Raw genomic sequence first — 24,738 nt, 5'->3', positions numbered from 1 at the left:
AAATAGTCGACTAGAAAAATCTTTAGTCGAGGGCAGCCCTACAGAAAGTCATTCAGTTTCATTTGAGAATTGGAGCATCAGTGACTACTGCTGCAATAGAGTTGAGAAGACTTCTAACAAACAAGAGAACGACATCTGATTGTGCACACTCTAGAAGAAATTATGAGTTGACATGAGGATTAAAGCTAATCGTCTCATGGGTTTTCACTTCTGCTCTGTTGAAGTTTCTATCAGAGTGTTTTTGCTTCAGTAGGTCAGATTTAGGAACTAGTCCATGTCTCAATGCCTTGACTCACTCTTGACCATTGAGCCATTTGTTGGTTGGATGGAACAGTTAAAATGGTGGTTTTAGAACAGCAACTAGCCATGTTTTTGTGGTGACGGTGCAAACGTGTAGGCGTGGGTCTGCTTTTCTTTGATTTGCTTGTTTTAACAGCCCAGATGTTGTTGTAAAACATGACTTTCAACTCAACAGCCTGAAGGTACAGTTTTACTGTGAAAAGTCCTTAATCTTTATCTGCGCTTTGGTTAAAAAGAGCAGCACTCTAGTCAAGTGCTACTTATTAAAATGGTAAAATCTTTTTATATTTTACTGCTAATATTAACCGTACATTTTGCTATATAATATATTTGAAAAACAAACAGCAACATTAATAAATAATAATAATAATACCAAGAGTTTCATATATTTCTGCTTGTTTTTGTAGTAGTAAGTGTTTGTAAGGTGGTCTTGTAACAGTGATGTGTTACAGTCTGTTTTGTTTTTTCTCACCATCGTCAGGTCTCCATATTTAGCCCTGAGCGTCTGCTGACATACTGAAAACACACACTATTGGTTGCTCGCAACTGCTCACAGGTGTTGTTGAGGTTACCACTCCTTGCTTCCTTTCCAAGGCTCTCTCTTTCGGTTGCTCAGCAGATGCGCACACACACACGCTCACACATGCACACGCTTTCACATTCACAGCTATGCATGCATACGCGTTCATCTCACAACGCTGAGCCGGATAGAGGCATCTTACAGGTAAATAGATGCGTGTTGCTTACTTTCATATCTGTTGTGTGAAAATGATGTATATTGGGTTATTTGTTTCCTGCAGATCGCATTTGACGGTGTGGTCTTATCAAGTGCTGTGAGCTTTCAGACTGTTTGTTTTTTTGTTTTTTTTTCTAAGCGCTCATAATTGCTTTGTTGTGTGTGTGGCACGTAGGTATCTTTCTGTTCTCGCTCTTCCATCAGGAAAGAGGGAGTCGCTCCTGTTGTTGCTAGGATGTGCATCTCTCCATCCTCTTAGCAACAGGTGATTTCTCACTGAGAGGCTGTTGCTAAGGGCCGTCGGATGAAGGGAAACTCCCTGCGATGATCCCATTTCCCACGGGGCTCCGTTTGGCCTTCCGCCCACTCAGTCAACCGCTGCATCTGATTGGCAACGAGCTCCGTCTGTTAGGAGCCAATCGTAGTGTTTGCTTCGCCGCCGATGCCTCTTAGATGGTGTCATTGTTTGTGGTTGAACCTTTTCCCTTCTTGTTTTCATTGATGCGGAACGTCAAGCTTTCCAAAATTGATATTCTGCCTACGCCGCGCTCTGCTCGTGTGGCCAATTGAACCGAATTAACTGTGCATAACGCCTGTCTGTCTGCAGAGCTAACAGTGTGTTTCTGCCTGCTGTAGCTGAGGTGTGGTAACGAGGTTTCTGTGGTAAACATGGCTAAATCGCTCAGACGGCCTCTTCCTGCTCAGTGCGTCCCGCTCACCTGTCAGTTTGTCTCGTTGTCAAACCCCACGCTCTCATAACGAGTCAAAAGCCAGGCTTCTGTCATGATAAAGAGAGCGAACCACGCAGAGTGGCTAGTGCTGCTCTTCACCCTGACAGGAAGATAACAAGAAATCCACAGGGATGCTGTTACCAGGAGATGTCAGGCAGAAAATTTCTCCTTTTCACATCGGGTATTTGTTCGTTTGATATCTGCACATTTAAAGTGAGCCAAGTAGGAATAGATCAGGAAAGACTAGCTAGTTCATTTGTGAAGTTTGCTGTTTTTTTTCTAGTGTTCGACCCATATATATCGGTCAATATTTGGGTATATTATTATTGCCATCGCAAAAGTTTTCTGCTTGACTGATGTGTCAGAAGTTGGGCTTTTATTTTGACTGTGTTCATGACTTTTATTCGTTCACAGTCTCTGTTGAACAGTTCTGTCTTGCAAATTATCAGATAGAAATGTTTAAGAAAGTTTCAGCATTCAGCAAATAAGCATTTATTTCATTTAAACAAGTCTTTAAATATCTTATAAATAGGGGTGTGAGGTGACGGCTCACGTGGTTGAACGGGACACGCGGTTGAGATCAAGAGAATTAAACAATTTTTTTACTCTATTTTTAAAAAAATACTCTGACACGCAAATATTCTGTATGCATTTGAAATGCTTTAACTAATCATCTTGTAATGAATGTCATTTCAGTTCTACATTCTGAGTATGAATTATCATATGCAGTAAAAGACAACAATACTGAATTACTGTAAAAGGTTTTGCCATGGACTCAACTCACTGGCTTCTCTCCTGTATGATTTCATATGAGTCTCTTCAGACCTCAGAACTGCATGATTTATGAGCTTGTACAACTTTTGACCTGCTAACTGAACTCCTTTCCACAAATTGATTTATGAAAAAACAGTATAAATAAAAATGAATAATAGTTTTGTCTTAGTCCTAAGTGCAAACAATAAGTGCAACAAAGTGCCAATAGAGACCTAATATTTCTTCAGGCATAATGCAGAGCTAAGAGATTGTTACAACTACACGATCCCACCCTAATCGAGTTGTCAAAAGTACCGATTTCGGTACTGAAATGTAAAAATGTGATGCTTTGAGCATTGTTGAGCAGATTCCTAAACACCTCTGATTGGCCATTGTTTTCACGTCTCATCTGATATGTCTGTGTTTGACTTGAATGATCAACGCTGTTATAGTCATCAATGACGCTTTTCACCAAGCGCTTACAGATATACACACGGGAGTGTTTAAAAGCAGGCGTCTGTCGTGGACCAGTCCGCTTTCAAAACGCTTTCAAATTCAAACACTTCTGTGTGCTTTCAAGCGCTGCCGTGCGTTGATCATTGTAGCCAATCACAGACATATCCGATGAGCGCATCAACACAGTGGCCAATCAGCGGTGTTTACGAATTCGCTCAACAGCATAGTGCTTAGGATTTATCATAGATTCACTGCATTTACGGCCAGCAAAGCAACATAGTAAAATTCGAATAGTATTTTTATTTTTCGAATATTAATTACAGAACGAATATTCGAATATTCGACTATTTGTGCACATCCCTACATTCTACAAGATCAGACATTTTTCAGACGTTTACGCTCTGTTGTGCAACGAATCCTCCGCCATGGCCTTGTCAGTCAACTCGTCACTTACACTCATCACATGATCAGTGAACTCTGAATCCTGCTGCATTACGTAAATTCCAAAACGCCATTTTAGAGCTAGTAACGGAGGCTTGTAGCATGCAGGTATGAGAGAGAGAGAGAGAGATGAAGCGTTTGTGAATTCCCTAAGTCTGTGCATCTCTCAACAGTGTTCGGCAGCAGCGTCTCTACTAATGGCGAAACTGCAAGTTCATCTGCTTCAAGAACAGTGCAGTTATTACCTTGCTAGTGTGAAATACCATGTAGCTTTTAAGTTGCTAAACTATTTTACTGATAAAATCGTCAGAGCAGTGCTGACAACATGTTTCTGTGTAAGTGTGTTTCTGTACTCTGTTTGAGAGGGAGAGAGTATGTGCTTTTCGTACATAATAAAACATAATTTGGTGGCAAAAAACTGAAATAATTTGTCGTTTTTATCCTGTATATATCCTATATTAATGTGCTTGGTAAGTGTCGTTTTGGGTTTTGTTTCTTTTGCTGTTGTCTGCTCTAAGGACCTTTTGAAATAACTTAAATTATTTGGTGAAGTGATATGGAACTGTAATGTGGTATATAATATAATATAATATAATATAATATAATGTAATGTAATGTAATATAATATAATATAATATAATATAATATAACATAACATAACATTAATATAATATAATATAATATAATATAATATAATATAATATAATATAATATAATATAATATAATATAATATAATATAATATAATATAATATAATAATGTTTTGTTTTTGTTCATACAATGAAAGTCAGTGCAGTGTTTTGTTTTGGTCCCATTGACTTTTATTGTATGAAACAGCTGAAACATTCTTCAAAATATCGTCTTTTGTGATATGCAGTTAGGCTATATGGGTTTGTAACAACATGAGGGTGAGTAAAAGATGACAGATTTCTCATTTTGAGGTTAACAATCCCTTTAAGAATGACTAGTATGTTAGTTTGCTTGGGTTCCTCGATGGTAAACAACTGGAGAACAAAATGAATGTGGCACTATCAGAAGGGCAGGCATGTTGACATCTTAAGATGCTCTCTGGCTTTAATGAGACACATGTCTGTTTTGAATGTCTTGTGAATGTGGGTTATGAAGCAGGGGGATGTCTGTACTAGATGACACTGTTAATGCGGTGGCTGTCTTTGTTGTTGTTTTTTTCCTCTGTTTGCTCTTTTGCACACTCTTTTTTTTTTTTTTTTTTTTTTTTTTTTTTTTCCCTTGTGGTTCAAGGCTTTTTTGTTGCTTTCGTCGTCTGAAGATGCTCTGTTGGTTCACATGTTTCCTTTTCTCACGTTTTTGTTTTCCCTCAAGGTTTCTCTTTGTGTTTTTGAGCCTTTAAATCTGTAAAGCCTGAAATAAAATCCAGTTTTTTAAAATGGAGCCGTTTACTTTAGACAAAATATTTTTTTTAAATCTTAAATGCATGTTTTTCGAGTATCATATTTGATGCATCAGGCTTTTATGGCTCATATAGTCTGATAAAGGACAAAACAGCTTCATTTTATTCAGATGCAAACTGAGTCAAAATATGCAGTTTGGAGCAGTTGCTGATATTTAAATGGACAAAAAGAAATATGAAATTATGAGGCTTGTAATGTAAATCACTGAGATCTTTATATCAATATATCAGACTACTTGCATAAAATGCATCAATATCTGCCAATAATACATCTTAAGATGATGTTTAAATGCTTAGTTTTGTGATCATAGCTCTCTAGTTTTAAAACATATAATGCAATGCAATACAATGATTAAGAGATGAACAAATAAACCTTCCTCAAAAGCCTGATGATCATAGTTGAGACTCAACATTTTCAATGAACTTAAGTGAGTGAGTGTTCTTATGTTTAAAAAAATCAGTAAAGATTTCACAGCAAAAAGACACATGAACCATGAGCCGAAGGTGTACTTTTGTAGAATTACACCAAAAGACTTTTTACTTGCTAAAAAAAAGTATAAACTATCAATCAGATGACAGAAAGCATGTATTAGAGTACAACAGGTTTTACAGCAAAGGTTTGATCATTTAGAGGAAATTTGCATACCAAATATGATATGGGATAGGCTTTAAAGAGTTGAAATCTTAATCAGAATCTGTGGCTCAGGATACGTATCTGTGGGTAATGTACAATATTGACCAATCAGCATCCAGATCCGCTAGTTTAATGCTTGTTCTTATTGACAGTTTAAAGGGTTAGTTCACCCAAAAATGAAAATTCTATCAGATATTTTGAATAATGTTGGTAACCAGATAGTTGACGGAAGCCACTGACTTCCATAGTAGGAACAAAAATATCCCTTAAAGTCTCCTGATGATGTTTGCGAGATGCTCGTCTTGGGCACTTGCGTGTGACATGGTAGCATGAAGGCGCTTTCGTTCGCGCTGCCCCCAGCGGTCAGACCAATGGTTGACATCTCTGTACATACCAATTTAGTGCCTCAAATGTGGTCAGCAGAGCAGGTTCCAGAGGCCAGTTGAACTCAAATTACAGGCAGTTTTTGGTTTCCATGAATCAGATTTTTAGTCACCCCTGCTCTCTAATTATAGGCCCAGGCAGTTAGAGCCCCATTTGTTTTATGACCTTAGAGATATTACCGGATTCAGTCTATGCAAGCCTGTTTAAGTGCTGGAACAGAAGCATTATTGTTGGGAAAATCAGCTCGGGAACTGTAGTGACATTACCTGCAGTGTCTCATTACGCCGGTTATTTGGCCTTTTTAATCCGTTATCCTCTTTGGATTCGACTTTGAACCACGGGTTCCTGAATCTGACACCTTCGCATTGTGCGTTTAAAGAAAACAGGCCCCCGCGAAACAACATCGCATGACCGCCGTGTTTTGTCTGGCAGTGCCAAAGTGTTTTGGTTTGAGCGCTGGAAGCCGCGGCTCTCTTTCTCCGTTTGTTTTTCAGCCATTGATTGGCGAGCAGACTTTGTTTTCTCGTCCAGTGGAATGCAGGTTTTTCTGCAACGATTCTTTCATTCAGGATGTAAGGCTGACAAGAGGATGTTTAAAGTCTCTTAACACCTCTTTCTTACGTTTTTTCCCCTCCAGCCCAGAACGCGACGCTGTCTGTTGTTTACATAGCTCGGATTAGCGACGCTAACCTGTAAGGCCTCTTAGAGTGAAGTACATCTAAACATTATGTGATGTTTGTTAAACTGTGTCGACGTGCTGAAAGGTGTTGATTGATGATTGGTTTAAAGCATCATGGGTTTTCCTTACTTTTTGCCTGTTTAATGTTGCAGTGAAATTCTTGTTAGCTAATTCTTTTTCTTTGTACTCTTTTGCAGCGTTTGACTTTGATGTACTAAAAAAGTAATAAAAGTAGCGATATATCAGAACCATATTGGTTATCAGCCGATATTGCAGATTTTTTTTGTATGTAATTTATCCATATCAGATAATATATGTATAATATATATCAGATAATATGTATTTGCTATATTTTAACTGGACTAATTTTGCCATCAACTAACACTCACTTTAAAAACACTAATAATTGTTAAATGAAATATTACCAAATCTGTATGAATATCCATTTTTATATACTTCACATTATAATGTGATGTTAAATTCACTCGTAGCATTTAAAACTTATTATGTTTTAGTATTTTTATTTTTTACTTTTTGGTATTTTCTGTTTAATTTTTTTAGTCTTTTTAGTATTTATTTTATTTTATATAATATAAATAATATAAGATATTTTTGAATAAATACAATATTATAGTATTTGTTTATTAGCATTATTGTAATGACTACAACTTTAATATTGTGCACTTTTAAGCTTAAACTTTGTATTTTAGCGTTTACTGTTTTATTTCTTTTTAGGCCATTTTATTTTGTTATATTTAATTCAGACAAAATATTAAAGAATTTCTAACTATTTTAAACTAAGAAATATCAGTTTGGCTACAATTTTAATATCATACACTATAATAAAATAAAAGCTTGTTGCATTTAAAATGATAGATTTTATTGTTTACAGTTTATAAAATAGAGTTTTAAACTAATCTAATAGAATTTTAACATCATGCACTCCTAAATAAAAGCTTTTTTTAAGTTGCATTTGTTATTTCCCTCTTGCTCTCAAATGTCAGTGCTGTGTGTTTGTGTTCTTATCGCAGGAGAGAAATATCCAATGTTTTCAACCGCAAAGCGCGTCTCAGAGGTGCAGCAGCTTGTCTTGGCAGGCGTTCTTGGGTTTTTTCCCTGGTAACATTGAAGTCATCGAGCACACCCACCTCTGTGGTCATTCTGTTGTGGCTAGACGTTACTTTGCTCTCTGAGCACGAGGCATCTGTTATTTCCATCAACGTCTTGCTCACGGTTGAGGTGGAAATGCAGTTCAAGTTAATGTGTGACACTCGTTTAACAGATGTGATTTTCCTCAGCTGGGGGCCGAGGCGCATTTTGATTTTGGAGACACGTGACCTGAACCTAATTCAGATCCAGGGTTCAACAATTAGAATAGTTAGTCGGTTATGACTTAAATGAGTGTAAAAAGATGAGAAAGTATATTGGATCAGTGTATTCACTCTTAAAGTGACAGCAGCCTAATAAACCTGCTGCTGTCTGTCTGTGTCATTAATGTTAATCAAACAACAAAAAGACTCAATCACTCACTGCTCTTAAATAAAACACTTCAATAAGGATTAATCTGTATTTAATCTATACAGTGAAGACTATGCAGTGTTATTTTACATTTGATTACTTTTCTTACATTTCTTTACTGGAATTCTACAGTTAGACCTGTCCTATCTATTGTTTTTGATTTGTTATTGCTTTTAATTTGTTTATTTGCTCTTATGTTATTACTTACGTTTACTTGTCTTTAATAATATTTTAACTTTATATGACCTCATCAAAATTGGAATTGAGAATTATGAAATTTCACTGGTATCTATAATGTTGATGTCGTAAACAACTTTATTTATTAGAATACAAGGTTACATGGGACAAAAACAACTATTTTAACTATTATAACTATTTTATGTATTAGTTTTTTTGTGGCCGGGCAAGGGATGCAAAGGGGTAAAAAAAAATTCCGGTAAATTTCCATAAACTTTCCAAAATTTCCCAAAAGTTTAAAAAAAAACCCTGGAAAGTTTCTGGAAATTTACCAGAAATGTTCCATCCCTTTTGCATCCCTAGTAAAAATTTGAACCACTGACCCAACCGGGCCAGTAGAAAAGATAAAAACTGTTAGAACTTTTCTTTTTTTTTTTTTGGTGGGGCCAATGAAAAATTTGCCTGGGCTAGGAATGCAAAGGGCCAGAAAATTTCCAGAAACTTTTCAAAATGTCCTGAAAGTTTCCAAAAATCCTTTATATTTCTAGGCAGGGCAAGTAAAAAATTGAACCACTGACCCAACTGGGCCAGTAGAAAAAATTACATGGGACAGTGAAAATATTTTGCAGAGCTAGGGGGGTGCAAAGGGGCAGAAACTTTCTGGTAAATTTCCAGAAAGTTTCCAAAAATCCTGGAAAGTTTCTGGAAAATTTGGGCCAGTAGAAAAAGTAGCTGCACTTCCATGTCAGATCCTTTCTAGTATCACTGGGTGAGATTTCTTTCCTCCAGTCCTCCCAGACTTCTTTGTTTCGTCGTCCTCCTCGAAGGGTTTGGAGAGATCATTTGCACAGCGGAAATGTTATCCGATTTAAGGTTGCCTGATGCTTTCCAGACCTGAGTGGGATCCCCCTAGTTCTTCTCCATTGGCAAGGAAAGGTTCTTTTACAAGCGTCCTCTCAGGTGTCACTCTCGCTTGGGTCGTCCATGGTGTTCTGAAGAGGCAGATCATGTTTCTTTCCTGTAGAGGTATTTATTTCACCCAATTGTACTTGATAAGTAAAGCCTGTCGTCGGCCCAGATTATGATGTAGTTTGGAGATTATTTAAATGATAGTTTCAGAAAAAAAAGATGGCTGGGGGAGAAAAAAAAACGTGCACGATTTATTTTTTGGCTTGGTGTGTCAGTTGTTTGAAAAACTCAATCTTGTGTTAACCGCAGAGCAGGACTCTGAGTAGGGTTAGTGTACGCCAAACTTGGAGGCAAACTAAAAGAAAACGAGCTCAGAACCGCTAATGGTGTGCTTCAGACCACAAATGAGAAACCGAGCCAGGAAGCAAACGTTGTTTTTGTTGAACCTCGCTGTCTCTCCCTCTGAGGTTCTGTATTAATTTAGCTCTTGTTTCCAGCGCGTTTTTTTCCCCTCAAGTCATTCCACCTCACGCTGTGTGACTCGAGAGGCTGTTTGGGTTTAGCGGCATGTGTTTCTCTCTTGCGTATGGTTAGCATTTGGTGGTCTCTCCGTGCAGATACATGCTCAGGCTGTGTTGACACAATCATAAATCAGTATACTGCTTTTTCTCAATATTGCGTGATTTCTTTTTTCTGTTAAATGCTAATCTCAATTTAGATCCATTTCTTGTATACTGTACATAATAATGTTGTGTTGCCAAATTCACTTGTAGCATTTAAAAATTAGTTCTATTTTAATATACAAAATATAGTACATACAAATTAATGTTATATTAAATACATTTACCCCAGTGCATTAAGCCAATAACTGATAAGTTATTGCATTACATGATGCTAAAGGTAATGTAAATGCAATAATATTAAATATTTAGTACTGACCCTTTCAGATAAATAAAACTATGTAATATCAGCTGATAACCGATATAGTACTGATATATTAGTGCTGAGTTTGTCAGCTATTTTTTTATTTAGTCTTAGTCTTAGTCCTGTGTCAAATGTACTTTTTATTATCATATTTAGTCAACCTTGTCCTGTTTTTGTTTGTCAACTAAATGTCTGAGAATTTTAGTCTAGTTTTAGTCAATGGAAACGTAGTCACATTAAGTCAGAATTGCGAGATATAAAGTCAGAATTGCGAGATATAAAGCCAGGATTGCGAGTTATAAAGTCAGAATTGCGAGTTATAAAGTCAGAATTGCGAGAAATAAAGTCAGGATTGCGAGATATAAAGTCAGGATTGCGAGATATAAAGTCAGGATTGCGAGATATAAAGTCAGGATTGCGAGATATAAAGTCAGGATTGCGAGATATAAAGTCAGGATTGCGAGAAATAAAGTCAGGATTGCGAGATATAAAGTCAGGATTGCGAGATATAAAGTCAGGATTGCGAGATATAAAGTCAGAATTGCGAGATATAAAGTCAGGATTGCGAGATATAAAGTCAGAATTGCGAGTTATATAGTCAGAATTATGAGTTATAAAGTCAGGATTAAGAGAAATAAAGTCAGGATTAAGAGAAATAAAGTCAGGATTGCGAGAAATAAAGTCAGGATTGTGTGTTATAAAGTCAGATATAAACTGACATTATAACACTGCAAGATATAAACTCTCAATTCTGAGAAGAAATTCAGAATTGTGTGGTTAAAAACTTGCAATTGTGAGAGGAAAAAATATCAATTTTTTAATTTAGTGGTGGAAATTAGCTTCCATACTAATAATATTGTGATGTATTGCAGTGTATTCAATCATAACATGAAGTGTATTGCATTGTGATGGTGAAAACTGGATTACTGTGCCTTTAATTTAAACATTTAGTGTCATTTGATTGGATTTGAAGAGCTCTTTGTTGTTGTTTGTTGGGCTTTTCCATCTGTTTCACCAGCATTGTCCGCATCAGTGGGATTCACATGACCTTTTAATAGGCCTCAGGTATATATTTGTGTGTGTAAACAGTATTTACAGTACCATACCAGAGGACAGGTGTTTGAATGCAACACCCTCAGTCTAATCCTCCAGTAATCCCGTCTGAAGCCATGTGTTCAGTTTCTTACTGCCGACACGGTAAAGTACAGCCAATGGACGGCATCCAACTAGAGGGAAGGAATGGGAAGGAGCTGAAGTAGTGCAGGCAGTTGCTGGTCATCCAATGAAATTGACTACAGTGAAACGTTTTTCATGTCCGGATCGGCTCTAACTGGGAACTGGAATTAGAGTGCGTGACTCCGCTGTTCCCTCGCAAACACTGTGGTCTTGTGAATTTTTAGTAACAAGACTGTAAATTCAGAGCGCTCGCTGGGGAAGGGAGGGATGCTGTGAGCGCTGTACAAGACGGCCAGTGTTTTCTCCAACACCATTTTTGAGTTGATTCAGCAAGTCGTTGTTGAGTTAATGGTTTAAGGATTTAGTTAGCTGTGCTGAATCGGATGCCACTGAAAATAGAAGTGCATTAGAAGTGAGTAAAGCCTGTTTCATCGCTGGCATGACTCTATCTTGTACCCAGGTGGTGGTTTGTTTAAACAATTTTCATTTATATTCATGCACTTGGCTGATACTTTTCTCCAAAGCCACTTGCATTGCATTCATTTGATCAGTTTAGGCATTCCCTGGGAATCAAATCCATGACCTCGGCATTGCAAACACCAGCTGCTTTATCAATTACAGGGCTCGGTTCAGCCTGGAGCTGGTTGGTGAACAAGCTGTGAGTCACGATAGCAACAAATGTTTGAGCTTCTTTAGTCGTCCCAGACACATCTTGCTCTTGTCCTCTTCATTTCAGCTCTCTGATTCTTCTTTCATTTTCTACAGAGTTTAAATTTTGCTGTGTTGCTGAATACGCAAATCGAAATCGACCGGTTTACACTTTGAATTCACTTTGTCTTATTTTGCATGATTTATATTATTTAAAGAATGGATGCATATGATCCAAACAGCAACCCTTGTGCATCCTCATGGACATTTTTGTCTTTTCAGTTTTGTTTTTTTTAATCATTGTTCCTGTGTTAATGCCAGCTGCACAAATTTTGGCACAAGTGTGTATTTTTATTAGAATTTTACTATTTCACCCCCATTTCCTTTAATAAATCTATTTTACACCAGTAACACAAAATAGTTCCACTCAGGACCTTAAGGACAAAAATGTCCCAATAAAAGGGCAATATTTAATCCCAGGGCCATTTAACTATAAAATGATGCACTCTGTGTTAATAGGCTTTCATTCTGTTGGCAAGGCGTTTTTTACTACTTAGTGCCATTCTCTCAGGTTTGGCCTATAGAGCAAATACTCACTTTATTCCTGTTTTCTGCTTCTGCATATTATAGACAACTGGATAAATTATGCAGCTATAATTGTGTGGGTGTGTTGGTATGGATGTCAGAAAGTGTGTGTGTGTAATATTTGAGAGAGAAAAACATTACTGTAAATCACTAATCCAACCACTGTATATACTAGTGGTGTTTTGCTAATCTAATGGGAAAAATTTGGTACTGCACCCAAACAAAATCTTACTGAAAGCTCATTTTTTGAGATGTCAACCTCAAATTTGGAACACAACTTGTTTAGATTTATGGCTTTGATTTTCTAGCATTTTTAGCATTTTGTTTTTATAAAATATATATTTTATATAAAATAATGTTCATAAATAAAGATAAAAAATGAGACCAAACGTAAGTCTGTGCTCCCTAGCTTTACTACTCTAGTTTTTGGACATGGAGATTTTTGTCCTCTCTGGACCTATGTGTAACTTTTTTTAATTGACGCACAAGGGTTAAATGTTTTTGGAAGGAATAATATATGCATTTCATGTTCCCTGCTAAGATTCAACTATGCAAAAACTAATCAGATTTACCTTGAAACAAATTTCACTCACATATTTCTGGTGAATTTCACAAATAATTACAAAGAAATGGCAACTAACACATTGAATTAAATATGAAATTTTGAAGCAAGTAGTACTTTCTTTAAAAGTTATCGTTTTATTTGTTTTAACTTTTTTTTTTTAGTGTTTTCAGTGAAATGAAAAGCCAAAGTTGGATTTAGCGTATCAGCGTTGATTTGCATTGAAGTTTTCCAGACGAATCTGAAGTGCCATTGGTGTCATTGAGTTTAATTAACTCTTGTTTTTTAATTAGTTTGATCATTGCATGATTGGAATATAACACGGGTTCTTTGGTCAGAATGTCAGCTGAAACCCTTGCTCCCAGATGAACCCACTGATTCTCAAACCAACCCAAGAGCACAATGATGCATGTCAACAGAGAGATGGACTAATTACTATGGTGTAGTTTAAGGTCCGTTTTAAATGAAATTGGCACATTTATCTCAAAGCTTTAGCTTTTAATTCTTTGTCACCCACCAAAAAGCTTTAATTCAATTCAACAAAAGCCTGTAATTAGATTATCAAATTGGCTCATGTGTGGAGTTTGTGAAAGCGAATGGCCTCAGAGTCGAGGTGGGGACGGAGCAGCTGCGGCAGCTTATTATGAACCCGTACTCTTAAGCATCTTTGGCCATGAGTAATAATCACAGAGCGCGCTAATGCTTCTTGGCATTAAGGTTAAATAAGCCCAGGCTCCCACACAACACTCTCTGTACTGTGTTCACATGCTTCACCCTTGCCAGTTTGATAATTGCTGTAATTGAACTTAGAGGTTTGACATTGATCGTAATGTCAGCCTACGCTTTCATAGCTGTCTGTTTACAGTCACTGTAATTGTGTTACTTGTCCTTGTTTTGTTCCTTTTACCTTATTACAAATTAATGTTAATGAATAATTATTGATGAAACACTGATTTGCGTCATTTCATAGGTTTGCGAACTTCCTCATTCTGCTTTTTTATAAATTAATTGGATTAAACATAGATAATGCAAATCAGTAGTCTTATAAAATATTTAGTATTGTTGTATTGTGTGTGTGTGTGTATATGTATGTGTGTAGCAAATTACTGTTGTTATTGTTATTATTATTATGAATATACATTTCATTGTTTTAATATTTTATTTTTAACATATTTTCTGAAATCTCCCCATAGATGGAGTCTCCGGTATCCACGCCGGCACCACCACCGCTCCACCTCCTCGCACCTGTCGGCAACAGCGACATCTCCTCCTCGTGTGAGCAGATCATGGTCCGCACGCGCTCCGTGGCTGTCAACACCTCTGACGTGGCTCTGGCGACCGAGCCGGAATGTCTGGGTCCTTGTGAACCTGGAACCAGTGTCAACCTTGAGGGCATTGTCTGGCAGGAAACGGAGGATGGTAAGGGCTGGAGCCAGATTGATGTTGCATGCTGTCAGTTAAACATTTAATTACTGCTATATTTATAAGTGCAAGTCTGTAAAAATGAAGACTAGGGAGGATCTTGTTTGTAGGGCTGCACAATTTGGCAAAAAACTGTTTTGATCATAAAAAAATTGCCAGAAGCCCTCTCTTGTTGACAGCAGCCTGTTTGTTAACATTTTTTTTTTTTTTTTTTTTTACAAATTCAGAAAGATGCATGTTGCGTTCCCAAATGCACATTATAAGTGACCTTAACTCGAACTGATGCGAAAACATTCTTTGCACTAGGGTTATTTTAAAAGGGGACCTAAAATGCCCCTTTCACAAGATATAATATACGTCCCCATAATGTGTCTGTGAAGCTCAAAATCCCCCACAGATCATTTATTATAGCTTGTCAAATTTGCCCCTATATGGGTGTGAGCAAAAACATGCCGTTTTTGTGTGTGTCCCTTTAAATGCAAATGAGCTGCTGCTCCAGAAGAGGGCGGAGCTTTAACAGCTCAACAACAACAAAGCTGGAGAATCTCACGCAGCCAAAATTGCGTGTTCTCGGGCAGGGTTTATGTAAAGTTTAGGGTTAGTGATGTCACCAACCGGAATAACTCATTGTAGTCCCTACCAGCCATTTGTTGTAGTCCTTAAAAAGCGATTTCTGTAAGAGAAAATATCCCCCTTTGCATTGAACCTTGCAGATGTTGTTTATGATCAAACAGCAACATTACACACTAACTAAAGTTAAAAAAGTTAAATCATAATCAAGGACCCATTTTAAAAAAGTATTACTTGAAATAAAATATTTAAAGGTGCCCTAGATTCAAAAATTTAATTTACCTTGGCATAGTTGAATAACAAGAGTTCAGTACATGGAAATGACATACAGTGAGTCTCAAACACCATTGTTTCCTCCTTCCTATATAAATCTCATTTATTTAAACGACCTCCGAAGAACAGGCAAATCTCAACATAACACCGACTGTTTCGTAACAGTCGGAATCATTAATATATACGCCCCCAATATTTGCATATGCCAGCTCATGTTCAAGGCATTACACAAGGGCAGCCAGTATTAACGTCTGGATCTGTGCACAGCTGAATCATCAGACTAGGTAAGCAAGCAAGAACAATAGTGAAAAATGGCAGATGGAGCAATAATAACTGACATGATCCATGATATCATGATATTTTTAGTGATATTTGTGAATTGTCTTTCTAAATGTTTCGTTAGCATGTTGCTAATGTACTGTTAAATGTGGTTAAAGTTACCATCGTTTCTTATAGACAAGACTGTCGTTATTTTCATTTTTTAAACACTTGCAGTCTGTATAATTCATAAACACAAATTCATTCTTTATAAATATCTCCAACAGTGTGTAATGTTAGCTTTAGCCACGGAGCACTATCAAACTCATTCAGAATCAAATGTAAACATCCAAATAAATACTGTACTTACGCGATTAGACATGTTGCATGACGAACACTTTAAAGATCCTTTTTGAGGGTTATATTAGCTGTGTGAACTTTGTTTATGGTGTTTAAGGCAAGCACGAGCTCTTGGGGCGTGGAGCACGAGATTTAAAGGGGCCGCACACCCTGAATCGGTGCATTTATAATGATAGGCAGTTAAAATGATAATAAAAAAAAAAACTATGGGGTATTTTGAGCTGAAACTTCACGGACACATTCAGGAGACACCTTAGACTTATATTACATCTTGTGAAAACCTGTTCTTCTGCACCTTTAACAACTTAAATTTATTTTCTTTCAACGAGTTGCCAAGGCAAAATTTCTCATTTTTAAGTTGAAGTACTAAAATAACCAAAAGTAAAACAATATAGACATATCTAATAAGCAAAACAAAATTACTAAAACTTATAACCACTATAGCCAAAATTAAAATGCAAACAGAAAATATAAAATGTAATTTAAAATTTTAACAAAAACTATAACCAGCTATAAGTGATACTAAATTAGCACTGAGTCATATTGCATTTGGTTTTACTTAGATTACTTGTGCAGCCTTAATGAAGAGGTTTAAACTAATGGATCTGTTTGATCATGAAGCTAATTTACTAGTGTTTTTCCTGTTATCTCAATCAAATTAGTAGATGCTGTAAACGATTTTACCGTTTTGCCAAACTGAATGAAATGGATCACAACAAAGCCCTGTCCTCCAATAACGTTTACAATTGGCTAGTTTTCTGTTTGGCTGACACTCAGATTCTGTGATTTCTCAGGACGCTTATTTCAGTGATATCTGTCGGCTAGCATAGATATTTAATACATTTAATACACTTCTCTAGATTGGTAACAAGGCTATACAATAGGCTTGATTTTTATATTTTATATATATATATATATATATATATATATATATATATATATATATATATATATATATATATATATATAATATAAAATAGGCTTGATTTTTATATTTTATATATATATATATATATAATTTTGTGCTTGTTACCAATCTAGAGAAGTGCACACTAAAGAGAACACGCTTATATTTGCTTTGTTTTGCTCCCTGGACTCGGTAATTCCATCTTGGCTCGAGCTGGTCGAGGTGACTGACAGAAACACTGCTGTTTGCCTCATTACGCAATGCTTTTTCTCCCATAAAAACTGATGTTTTTCATCTAGGACCTGTGCCAAACAGTTTAGATTTAAGCATCAGGACTGACTTGCTGTAGACATTAGCCGTCTGCTTGTGTTTGGGCTGTAAACAAACAAAATCCAGACATTTGCTGTTTGATAAAAAGCTGAACTTCTCTGTTTTTCCTTCCTCAGTCCACTGAAGTTTGTATGCATATTATTTGCTGTGGAAGTTGCTGTCAAACTCTTCCCCCCGGGCGAGTTTTATTTTTTTATAGACTAGCGGGCATTTATAGGCAAATTAACCTGACAATTCAGGTTCTGTTATAGCAGCGTCAATAACGCGAGCAAGTCACACTGTGCTATTTGGCTGATGTCTGTTATTTGAACACCCGGACGCATTTCCCCTTTGTTGCGATCATGCAGAATTGCTGTGACTGAAAATATAAGGCAAGGTCAAAAGGTGTCGCGCAGCTCGTACTTTCACCTTCGCCAACTCGTTCCATTATCTCCATTAGCGCCGGTGCACTGCAGCTCATCTCTCTCTGCTAACGCACAGAAATTGTGCTAGTTCACACCACATCAAACGCTTCCTGTCTTCCCCGGTCTCTTCGTATCTCCATCCATCTCGCTTTACCTCCAGTCCTGATGATTCAGTGCCTCTCTGAGAGGTCTCATGGCACAAGCGGCCTCCATTTGACAAATGCAGAAAATAAGCCAGAGGAAAGTCTGAATGCTCCTCCAGAGAGGGTCACGGGAATGAGCAGTAACAGCCAAACCAGCATGCCTTGCAGTTGGAGGCTGTGGAGTTGTTAGAGACGTCTCTGTTTAGATGCCCGGAGGCTTCTTGAGCTCTGTGGAGAGTTGTATAATGGATGGGCTTCTGGGTTATTGGTCCATCTGATCTAATGTGGCTTAAATAAAACTAGTGTGGTGTTTATGAAGTTCGTACAAGGCAAGATTATTGTACTTTTGATTTTGTCTTTTTGATTTGGTGTAGTTTTCATGAAAATACTTGACAAAAAGGTCTTATTTGGCAACATGAATTGACAATGAGCATATTTTTATATATTTTAGTTAATAAAAAGTTATTCATTGTTTATGTATTATTCACAGTACTTTAACCTAATGTTTTAGTAAATGTTGAAATGAACTGAGATTAATAAATGATGTAGAAGTATTGGTCATTGTTAGCTAATGTTAACTATTTGCATTTTCTTGTTCAGTGCAGTTGAGTTGTAATTTTTAGAATATGCAAATTGGAGAAAAAAAAAAAAAATCAGTATTGGAGTCATGAAAATGTACTTTAAACTTTTCCCAGTAATGTTAGTTTTTATTTTTATTTCATAATACTAGTTTGGGCCCAATCCCGATGATGCAAGAACCCTATTGGAATGATTTGTTCTCATTTACTTCTTGTTAATGAAAATATCTCATTCAGAAAGAATCAGTAATGACTTTTGTGGTGAATGTTTCACAATTAAGATTGACAGCTCCCGTAGTTGTTGGTGTTAACAATCAGAATAAATCACACCAGTTGATAGAAATTTACTTGCACAGCTGGCTAGTTTTTCTGCATCACTGGTGCATGAATTATTCCTGCATATGTATGTGACTCTCGTCCAAAATGTTGCGTTCTGTTTAACTAAAGTCATGTTCATTTGCACCTAAAGGCTAAACCTCCTCTTTGCTGTGTAATTTGACTACCAAATGCTGACCTTTGGGGCTGCAGTATTTACGAGAACCGTGTGGATCAAAGATCAGCCTCCTCCTGGGCTGTCAACATGAGGAGATGGAAGTGCCCCTGACCTGGCAACCCAAACCCTTCTCTACCAGCCAGTGACAGCTCATCAAAACCTTAGCGAATAATGGGGGGTTCACTGAAAGGAGATGGTTGATTGGGAGAGGAAAAAAAGAGGGATAAAGAAGCTCAGAGAGTGACGTTTTGCAAGAGCAGCGTAGCAACATGCGTGTTTATGCCAGGACCCCACCTGCTGACACTCTGAAATGTCAGCCTCAAATCTTCCAGAGCTTTATGGCTCCTGAAGTTCCTCTCCGGAAAAAAACATCCCTGTGGTGGGTTGGCGCGACTTTAGCTTGGCTTTGGCGAAACTACCGGAGTCTTTGCCAGGCCAGAGTTGTTCCGATGCCTGAGTCCGGGTGGCAAACCTCTACTCACGCATACCAAGTCCTTGTTGTCCTTTGTGGCAATATCTTCAAGCAAGTTCTCTCTTTTTATTGGGTGGCAGCCAGTCCTGTGTTCAACGTCTCAAAAGCATGACGCTTGAAGGAGATAAGACAAACGTTGTTCGGGAGAACTGCCAGACCTTTCCAAACAATTAGAGGTTGTTTACTTTGCTGTGAGGAGGTCCTTGGAGCTGTCTGAAAGCTGTTTCTTTTGATGGCACATTTCCACCTCTCCAACCGGCGTGTCTGTCATAAACACGGTGGAGTTGTCCAAATCCAGAGCAGAAGTCTAGTGTCGTGGCTATTGTCCCCTTTTCCGAAAGAATGTAATGAAGACAGACACTTGACATGTGGATGTCGGCTCAGGCAAGCCGGTCTGGAAAACGCACAAAGAGCCCTATTGGGTTGTCATGTTTGCCCTGGAGAGTGTGGTATTCATTCCTTTTCTTAGTATCTCTTGTCTCTTTCTTTTCTCTGTCAGTCAGACAGACCTCACCGTGCCAAGCGCATACAGAATGCCAGATCTAGCCTGTCTTTTTCATTCTCAGCTTGTGGTCAAGCCTCAACTCGGTCTCGCTCTGCTTTTGGTTTTGTTCCACACTTCCCTTTTAGTCTCTTCCTTTTTTCCTCAGATCTTCCATCAAAGTCTTTCTCCTCCTCGTCTAACAGCTCTTGCATTTCGCAGCAGGGATCCGGCTAGCTTTCTCGGTTCCTGTCAGCGCTCGGCAGGCTGTCAATATTCGACAACAATGACCAGATGCAGCCAGTTCTCACTCTCGTTTCTCTTCTGGCTTTTGCAAGCTGAAAATCCAAAACCGATGAAGAAACACTAGCAAGAACAAGCTCAAGGGTGTTGACGATACATCCTTAGAGCTCTCTGCAGTAATACGAAAGTGTACAGGCAGATATCGCCTGGGAACACGGAGTCATTGTTTATTTTCCAGGTTTGAATGGCAAGATGTGTTTGTGTACCTTTCACTCTCTCAGGATACCATCCTCACGCTTTACTCAAGGGTTTATAAATGGTACCTGGCAACCATTCGACATCCTCCGGGAAGAAGTGCTGAGGATGGATGTCTGGGGGGAAGGGAACTTTCTCACCCCTCTGCTGAGCACAAGTTACTCAGCTGTGCAAAATCACTAGTCTGGATATTACAAAAGAAGGGCCCTCCATGTCCCCTCCTTCCTCCTCCCTTCCCCTCTCTCAAGAGACCTGCTCACCTCGGTCATGTGACCCGGATAATCAGCCGAGGCAGCCACCCTAGCGAGCATGTCAAAGGATCACAACCTCATAAAAAAAAAATCAGGTCTTTGACAACCAATTCTGTTCTCTGTTCTTTTGAGGATGACTGATTGTTCCTGCACTCGTCTCGTGCAAAAACAGATGTCAAACAGGAAATTCATTTTTGTCTTTTAAGAGTATAGTCATTCATGGTGTATTTATTTATTTTTATATATATATATATATATTTATTATGGTTATGGTACACCACTTGAGTCATTAAATTCAAATTAATAGACAATAACTTCTGAAATACCCTTGAATATGGACTCCCCAAGCTTGAGCTCTCTTGAGTGACTTGTTGGCCTGCCTTTGTCTCACCCATCACATAGATGGCCTTTTCTACTCTGTTTCTCCCGATTTGACCTTCAGCTGGTGAAAAGAGGGGCTACGGAAAATGACGAGTTTTTAAAGAGAATAGAAAAGGAGGTGCAGGGTCAATGCCAGGGGACCTGAATTCTTGCCCCCTCCCCAAGCCTAGCGGGACATAGGGACAGATTACGGGGTACCATGCTTGCCCATTAATGAAACTCTTTGTGTGAGAAATTAGACTGGTGAACCAGGCAGTGAGGGCCCCTTTGTTTCCCCCTCTTCTTTTTTGGCCTTGTCAGCTCTTTGTTGCCAATAGGATACTCTTTGATGGGGCTATTGGGGAAGGTTGAACTAAGGGGCCCACAGCAATGGTGATGACCCCTTTATTGCTTGGAGGTGAGGGCACAGGGTGGAAATGGGATATAAGATGACAAGCGCACTGCTCTTTGGATGGAGGGGTGATGGGATCACACTTCCATTCTTCCAGTCACCACCAAGGTTCACTTATAGACTAACCCAAAGAGTAGCCTTAGCCTCAGTCTCTGAATTCAACATGTTTGTTTTTTCTCTTAAAGGAATCAGCTGCTTTTTCCATCCATTTGATCATGGGATTCTTCAGATGTGGCATAAAGGGTGTTTTTCTGCACATCAACATCCAGTCTTTCCCCTTTTTTTTTTTTTTTTTTTTTTTCTCAAAGCTATCAGTTCCCCTTGTCGGTTTCACGTAATATAGCTTGTGGTTGTATGTAAAAGTGCTACCTGCCCTTCAAACAAATGTGAAAACAAACAAACAAGAGCCGTCAGTCAACTACTGTCAATCATTCAGGGCTCTTTAGTGTCTGTTTCTTAACTTATTGAGACAGCAAGCTCTTCTCTTAGCCCCCAGAATGAGCCTGCAGTCTTAGTTTGGACTTGTCTGGCACACCAATTTGCTTCTCTTGGCAGCTAGGCAGCATAGAGGTATGCAAAACAGCCATTGAGAGCCCCGCACAGCAAGTGGGGAAAAACAGCCAAGGCGAGCACAATGAAGAAAGTACTTTCAGCTCGTTTTCCGTCACGTTTTCCGTGATCCATAGACTTGTAATGATTCATCCTCTTTGCGAAATTTCACTGGGTTAAGAGGAGTACAGTGAGAGTTTGGGCAAGCTCTAGCAAAATCAACAAACAATAACATGCCGCTTTAACTTGTCGATGGCTGCAGTGAATCTGTCACATCAGATCAGCTCAAAGAGTCTGATTTAGCTCACAAGCATTGGAGAGATTGCTGTTTAGAGCTGTGGTTTGTTGCAAACAAAGTGGCATCAAGATATATATTCTAGTTTGCCGATCCATGCAGATAACCATTTGTAGAAGTGCAGATTGCATAAGATTTAACTGGCATAGAGAGTAGGGAAATGTGTAACGTTGAAAGAATTCACCAGATAAGTGGAACCAACTGCCTGAGGCTCCCTTCCCCAGAGAGAGGGAGAGAGTTACAGCTTGGTTAATGATTGGGCGGCATTCGAGAGTGAATAAACGGCTGCTTCATGAGCAGATGGAAACAAGGTTGGGTTTTACATCTCATTGTTTGTAGCCCTCCAACCCCCAGTTCTCAGCGCCTCGCTTGCCTTAATCTTCACAATTAAGAGCGTTGTCTTAATCTGTCTGAGACTAAACCTGTGAGAACACTAAGATGATTTACAGGTTATCTGTGACTAATTACAGATGAATGAAGACGTGGGGAGGTTTTTACTGTTATGTTCATAGTTCTGTGAAGTAAGAGATTGTTGTTTTAAGACTAGATTGCAATGTGTAGTTTTTGTTTTAAGCCAGTATGTTAAAGTGAGACATTTCTTGAACATTTTTGGTTTCCCAAAAAATAACCAAACTGGAACCAAATGCTAACATTCAGGGGGAATGTCCTGTGTTTGCAGGGAAGACCGTTTGTGTTTGGTAAACATTAGGAGGCTGATGGTTTGAGCAGGTCAGGGCTTCCATTTACAGAATTAAGCACCTACTGTGGAAATATGAGCCATGCGGGAGAATTTACAGCCACACCTGCAGTCATACAGCAGACATTGTGTGAGCGGGTGGCTGCACTCTCTCGCTTAGCTAATAAAAACTAAAGTAGTCTGCAGTAAAGGTCTCCGGTGCAAGGGTGCAAATGTCGCTTCAAAGCTGATGACTAGTGCTCAGGTTTCATCAAGAGACTTGCTGACACGTAGAGGTCAGTGGCAGGGAATGCGAGTTACACACACACTCAGTGTTTTCCCTTTGGCTATGTGGCACACCTGTGTCATGATACTCTTTATTATTTCTGGAAGTGAGTACACACCTGTTTCCCAGCCTGTACTGTACTGGATTGTTTGAGCGTGTTTTAATGAGGCTCTGAAACTAAAAGAATCGGATTGGGTTCCAATTACAGCTTCCTTTTTATAGGGTGCTGGAATTAAGCCCTTGCACTGCGTGCCATTAGAAATACCATTATACGTTTCAGAGAATGACATTGAATTGGAAGGTTGGTTAACGTTGCTGTTCACCTTGCCCCGCCGGTGGTCCTGGGTCCAGTTTCAGTGGTAACGATTGCCATTCCAACAACAGCTGATGTCATGCTAATTGTTAGCAGATGTAGTGGTATTTTTTTTTCAGTCTCATACAAAAGGCCAATTATCGACATTTCCCATTTGGAGACATGATTCGAGTATTCTGCTCAATTTCCCCACTTGTGTCATTGAGATGGAATGAGCGCTGTTGCAGTGGCTGCTCGCAGTTGCCAGTTGTCAAGGAAACGCAGCGTGAAAGGCAGAACTAAACACATGGACGGTTTTTGTCTCCCTTTGCAGTCGACTGCAGTGTGAAATTTTTATTGCCTGGCACCTCTTGATAAGCTGTTTTAGAAGCAGGCAATTGATGCCCCATTGCGAATAGCGCCTTGCAGCTTGAAATCAAACAGATATCTCTTGTGTGCTTTGTCAGTCACAATGAGAGGTTGCCCTCAAAAGCACCGTAGATCAATTTGGTGTGGTGTTTGGGAAGGTCAGTTCCATGATTGGTGGGTGTGTGTGTGTGTGTGTGTGTGTGTGTGTGTGTGTGTGCAGTGGAATTGCTTTGTGGGTGGGGAGTCGCAGAGGTGTGTACTATATTCCAGGCACTTGATGTTTCCTGATACTACATACTTAAAAAATGATAGCTGCTGCCACCTGGTGTTAACAAATGAAGTTCAGTTAGTGTAGGCTAATTTCCTGTCACTCTTTTGGCACTCTGTATCTCTCAATGTCTGGATTTTGTTGCACTAAATGTCAAGCAGATGGCACACAACCTGGAGAAAGTTGAAAATGACATTGACAGATCTGGGCACCCTGGACTCAGAAGAATCTTTTTTATATACCTCAGCTGATTCCAGTCTAAAACAAACACAAAACGTAAAAAGAGTCCCTGCATGCTCCAGCAATGTCAGACTGAGGACTCGGGCTGACCAGCGTTCCCCACCACCCCCCTCTTTTTTAACTTCTCTCTGTTCTTTACTTCCCCCTGCATACTAATAGGTTTTTGTGCACCCTGCTGTTCCTGTTGTCTTTATACAGGAGGTGTTCTAAATTTGGACATCTGTGCTGGGGAATGTAAAATCTGCAGTATACTTCTGCAAAAGAGCAATCATTTATCTTTTTGCTAATCGTTCTAATCGTGCACATGGGCGCAATATTTGTTGCAGTAAAGTCATTGCATCTAAACCCAGATCCCCAATTAGATATTTGACTTCAGGTGATTTCAGCTGTAGTTTTGACTTGTCCAGCATCTGGTGATCTAGTAAACAGATGGTCAATCACAGTTCATTAAATGGTGCATATATTCAGCTCAAGTGAAAGAAGTCAACTTTGTTATATGTGGTTCAGTA

General features: G+C 38.6%; 1 protein-coding gene across 11 annotated transcripts in view; it reads left to right on the top strand.

Annotated features, from left to right (window-relative positions):
* znf609a (zinc finger protein 609a) overlaps window positions 1-24,738 on the top strand; it is a 103,379-nt gene that overhangs the window by 69,173 nt on the left and 9,468 nt on the right. For 8 of the 11 annotated variants that reach the window (XM_067380582.1, XM_067380581.1, XM_067380588.1 and 5 more), the window contains one exon: window positions 14,236-14,461. In XM_067380582.1, the coding sequence (XP_067236683.1) occupies window positions 14,236-14,461 (226 nt within the window). Of the gene's footprint in view, window positions 1-334; window positions 483-508; window positions 1,025-13,218; window positions 13,495-14,235; window positions 14,462-24,738 lie in introns of those variants that run through there. The other 3 variants (XM_067380591.1, XM_067380583.1, XM_067380592.1) reach the window with 3 other exon arrangements.

This window comes from Chanodichthys erythropterus, chromosome 24, assembly GCF_024489055.1.
Source record: "Chanodichthys erythropterus isolate Z2021 chromosome 24, ASM2448905v1, whole genome shotgun sequence".
NCBI classification, from domain to species: Eukaryota; Metazoa; Chordata; class Actinopteri; order Cypriniformes; family Xenocyprididae; genus Chanodichthys; species Chanodichthys erythropterus.
Note: the sequence above shows the minus strand (reverse complement) of the source record. Positions and strands in the feature narration are given on the sequence as shown.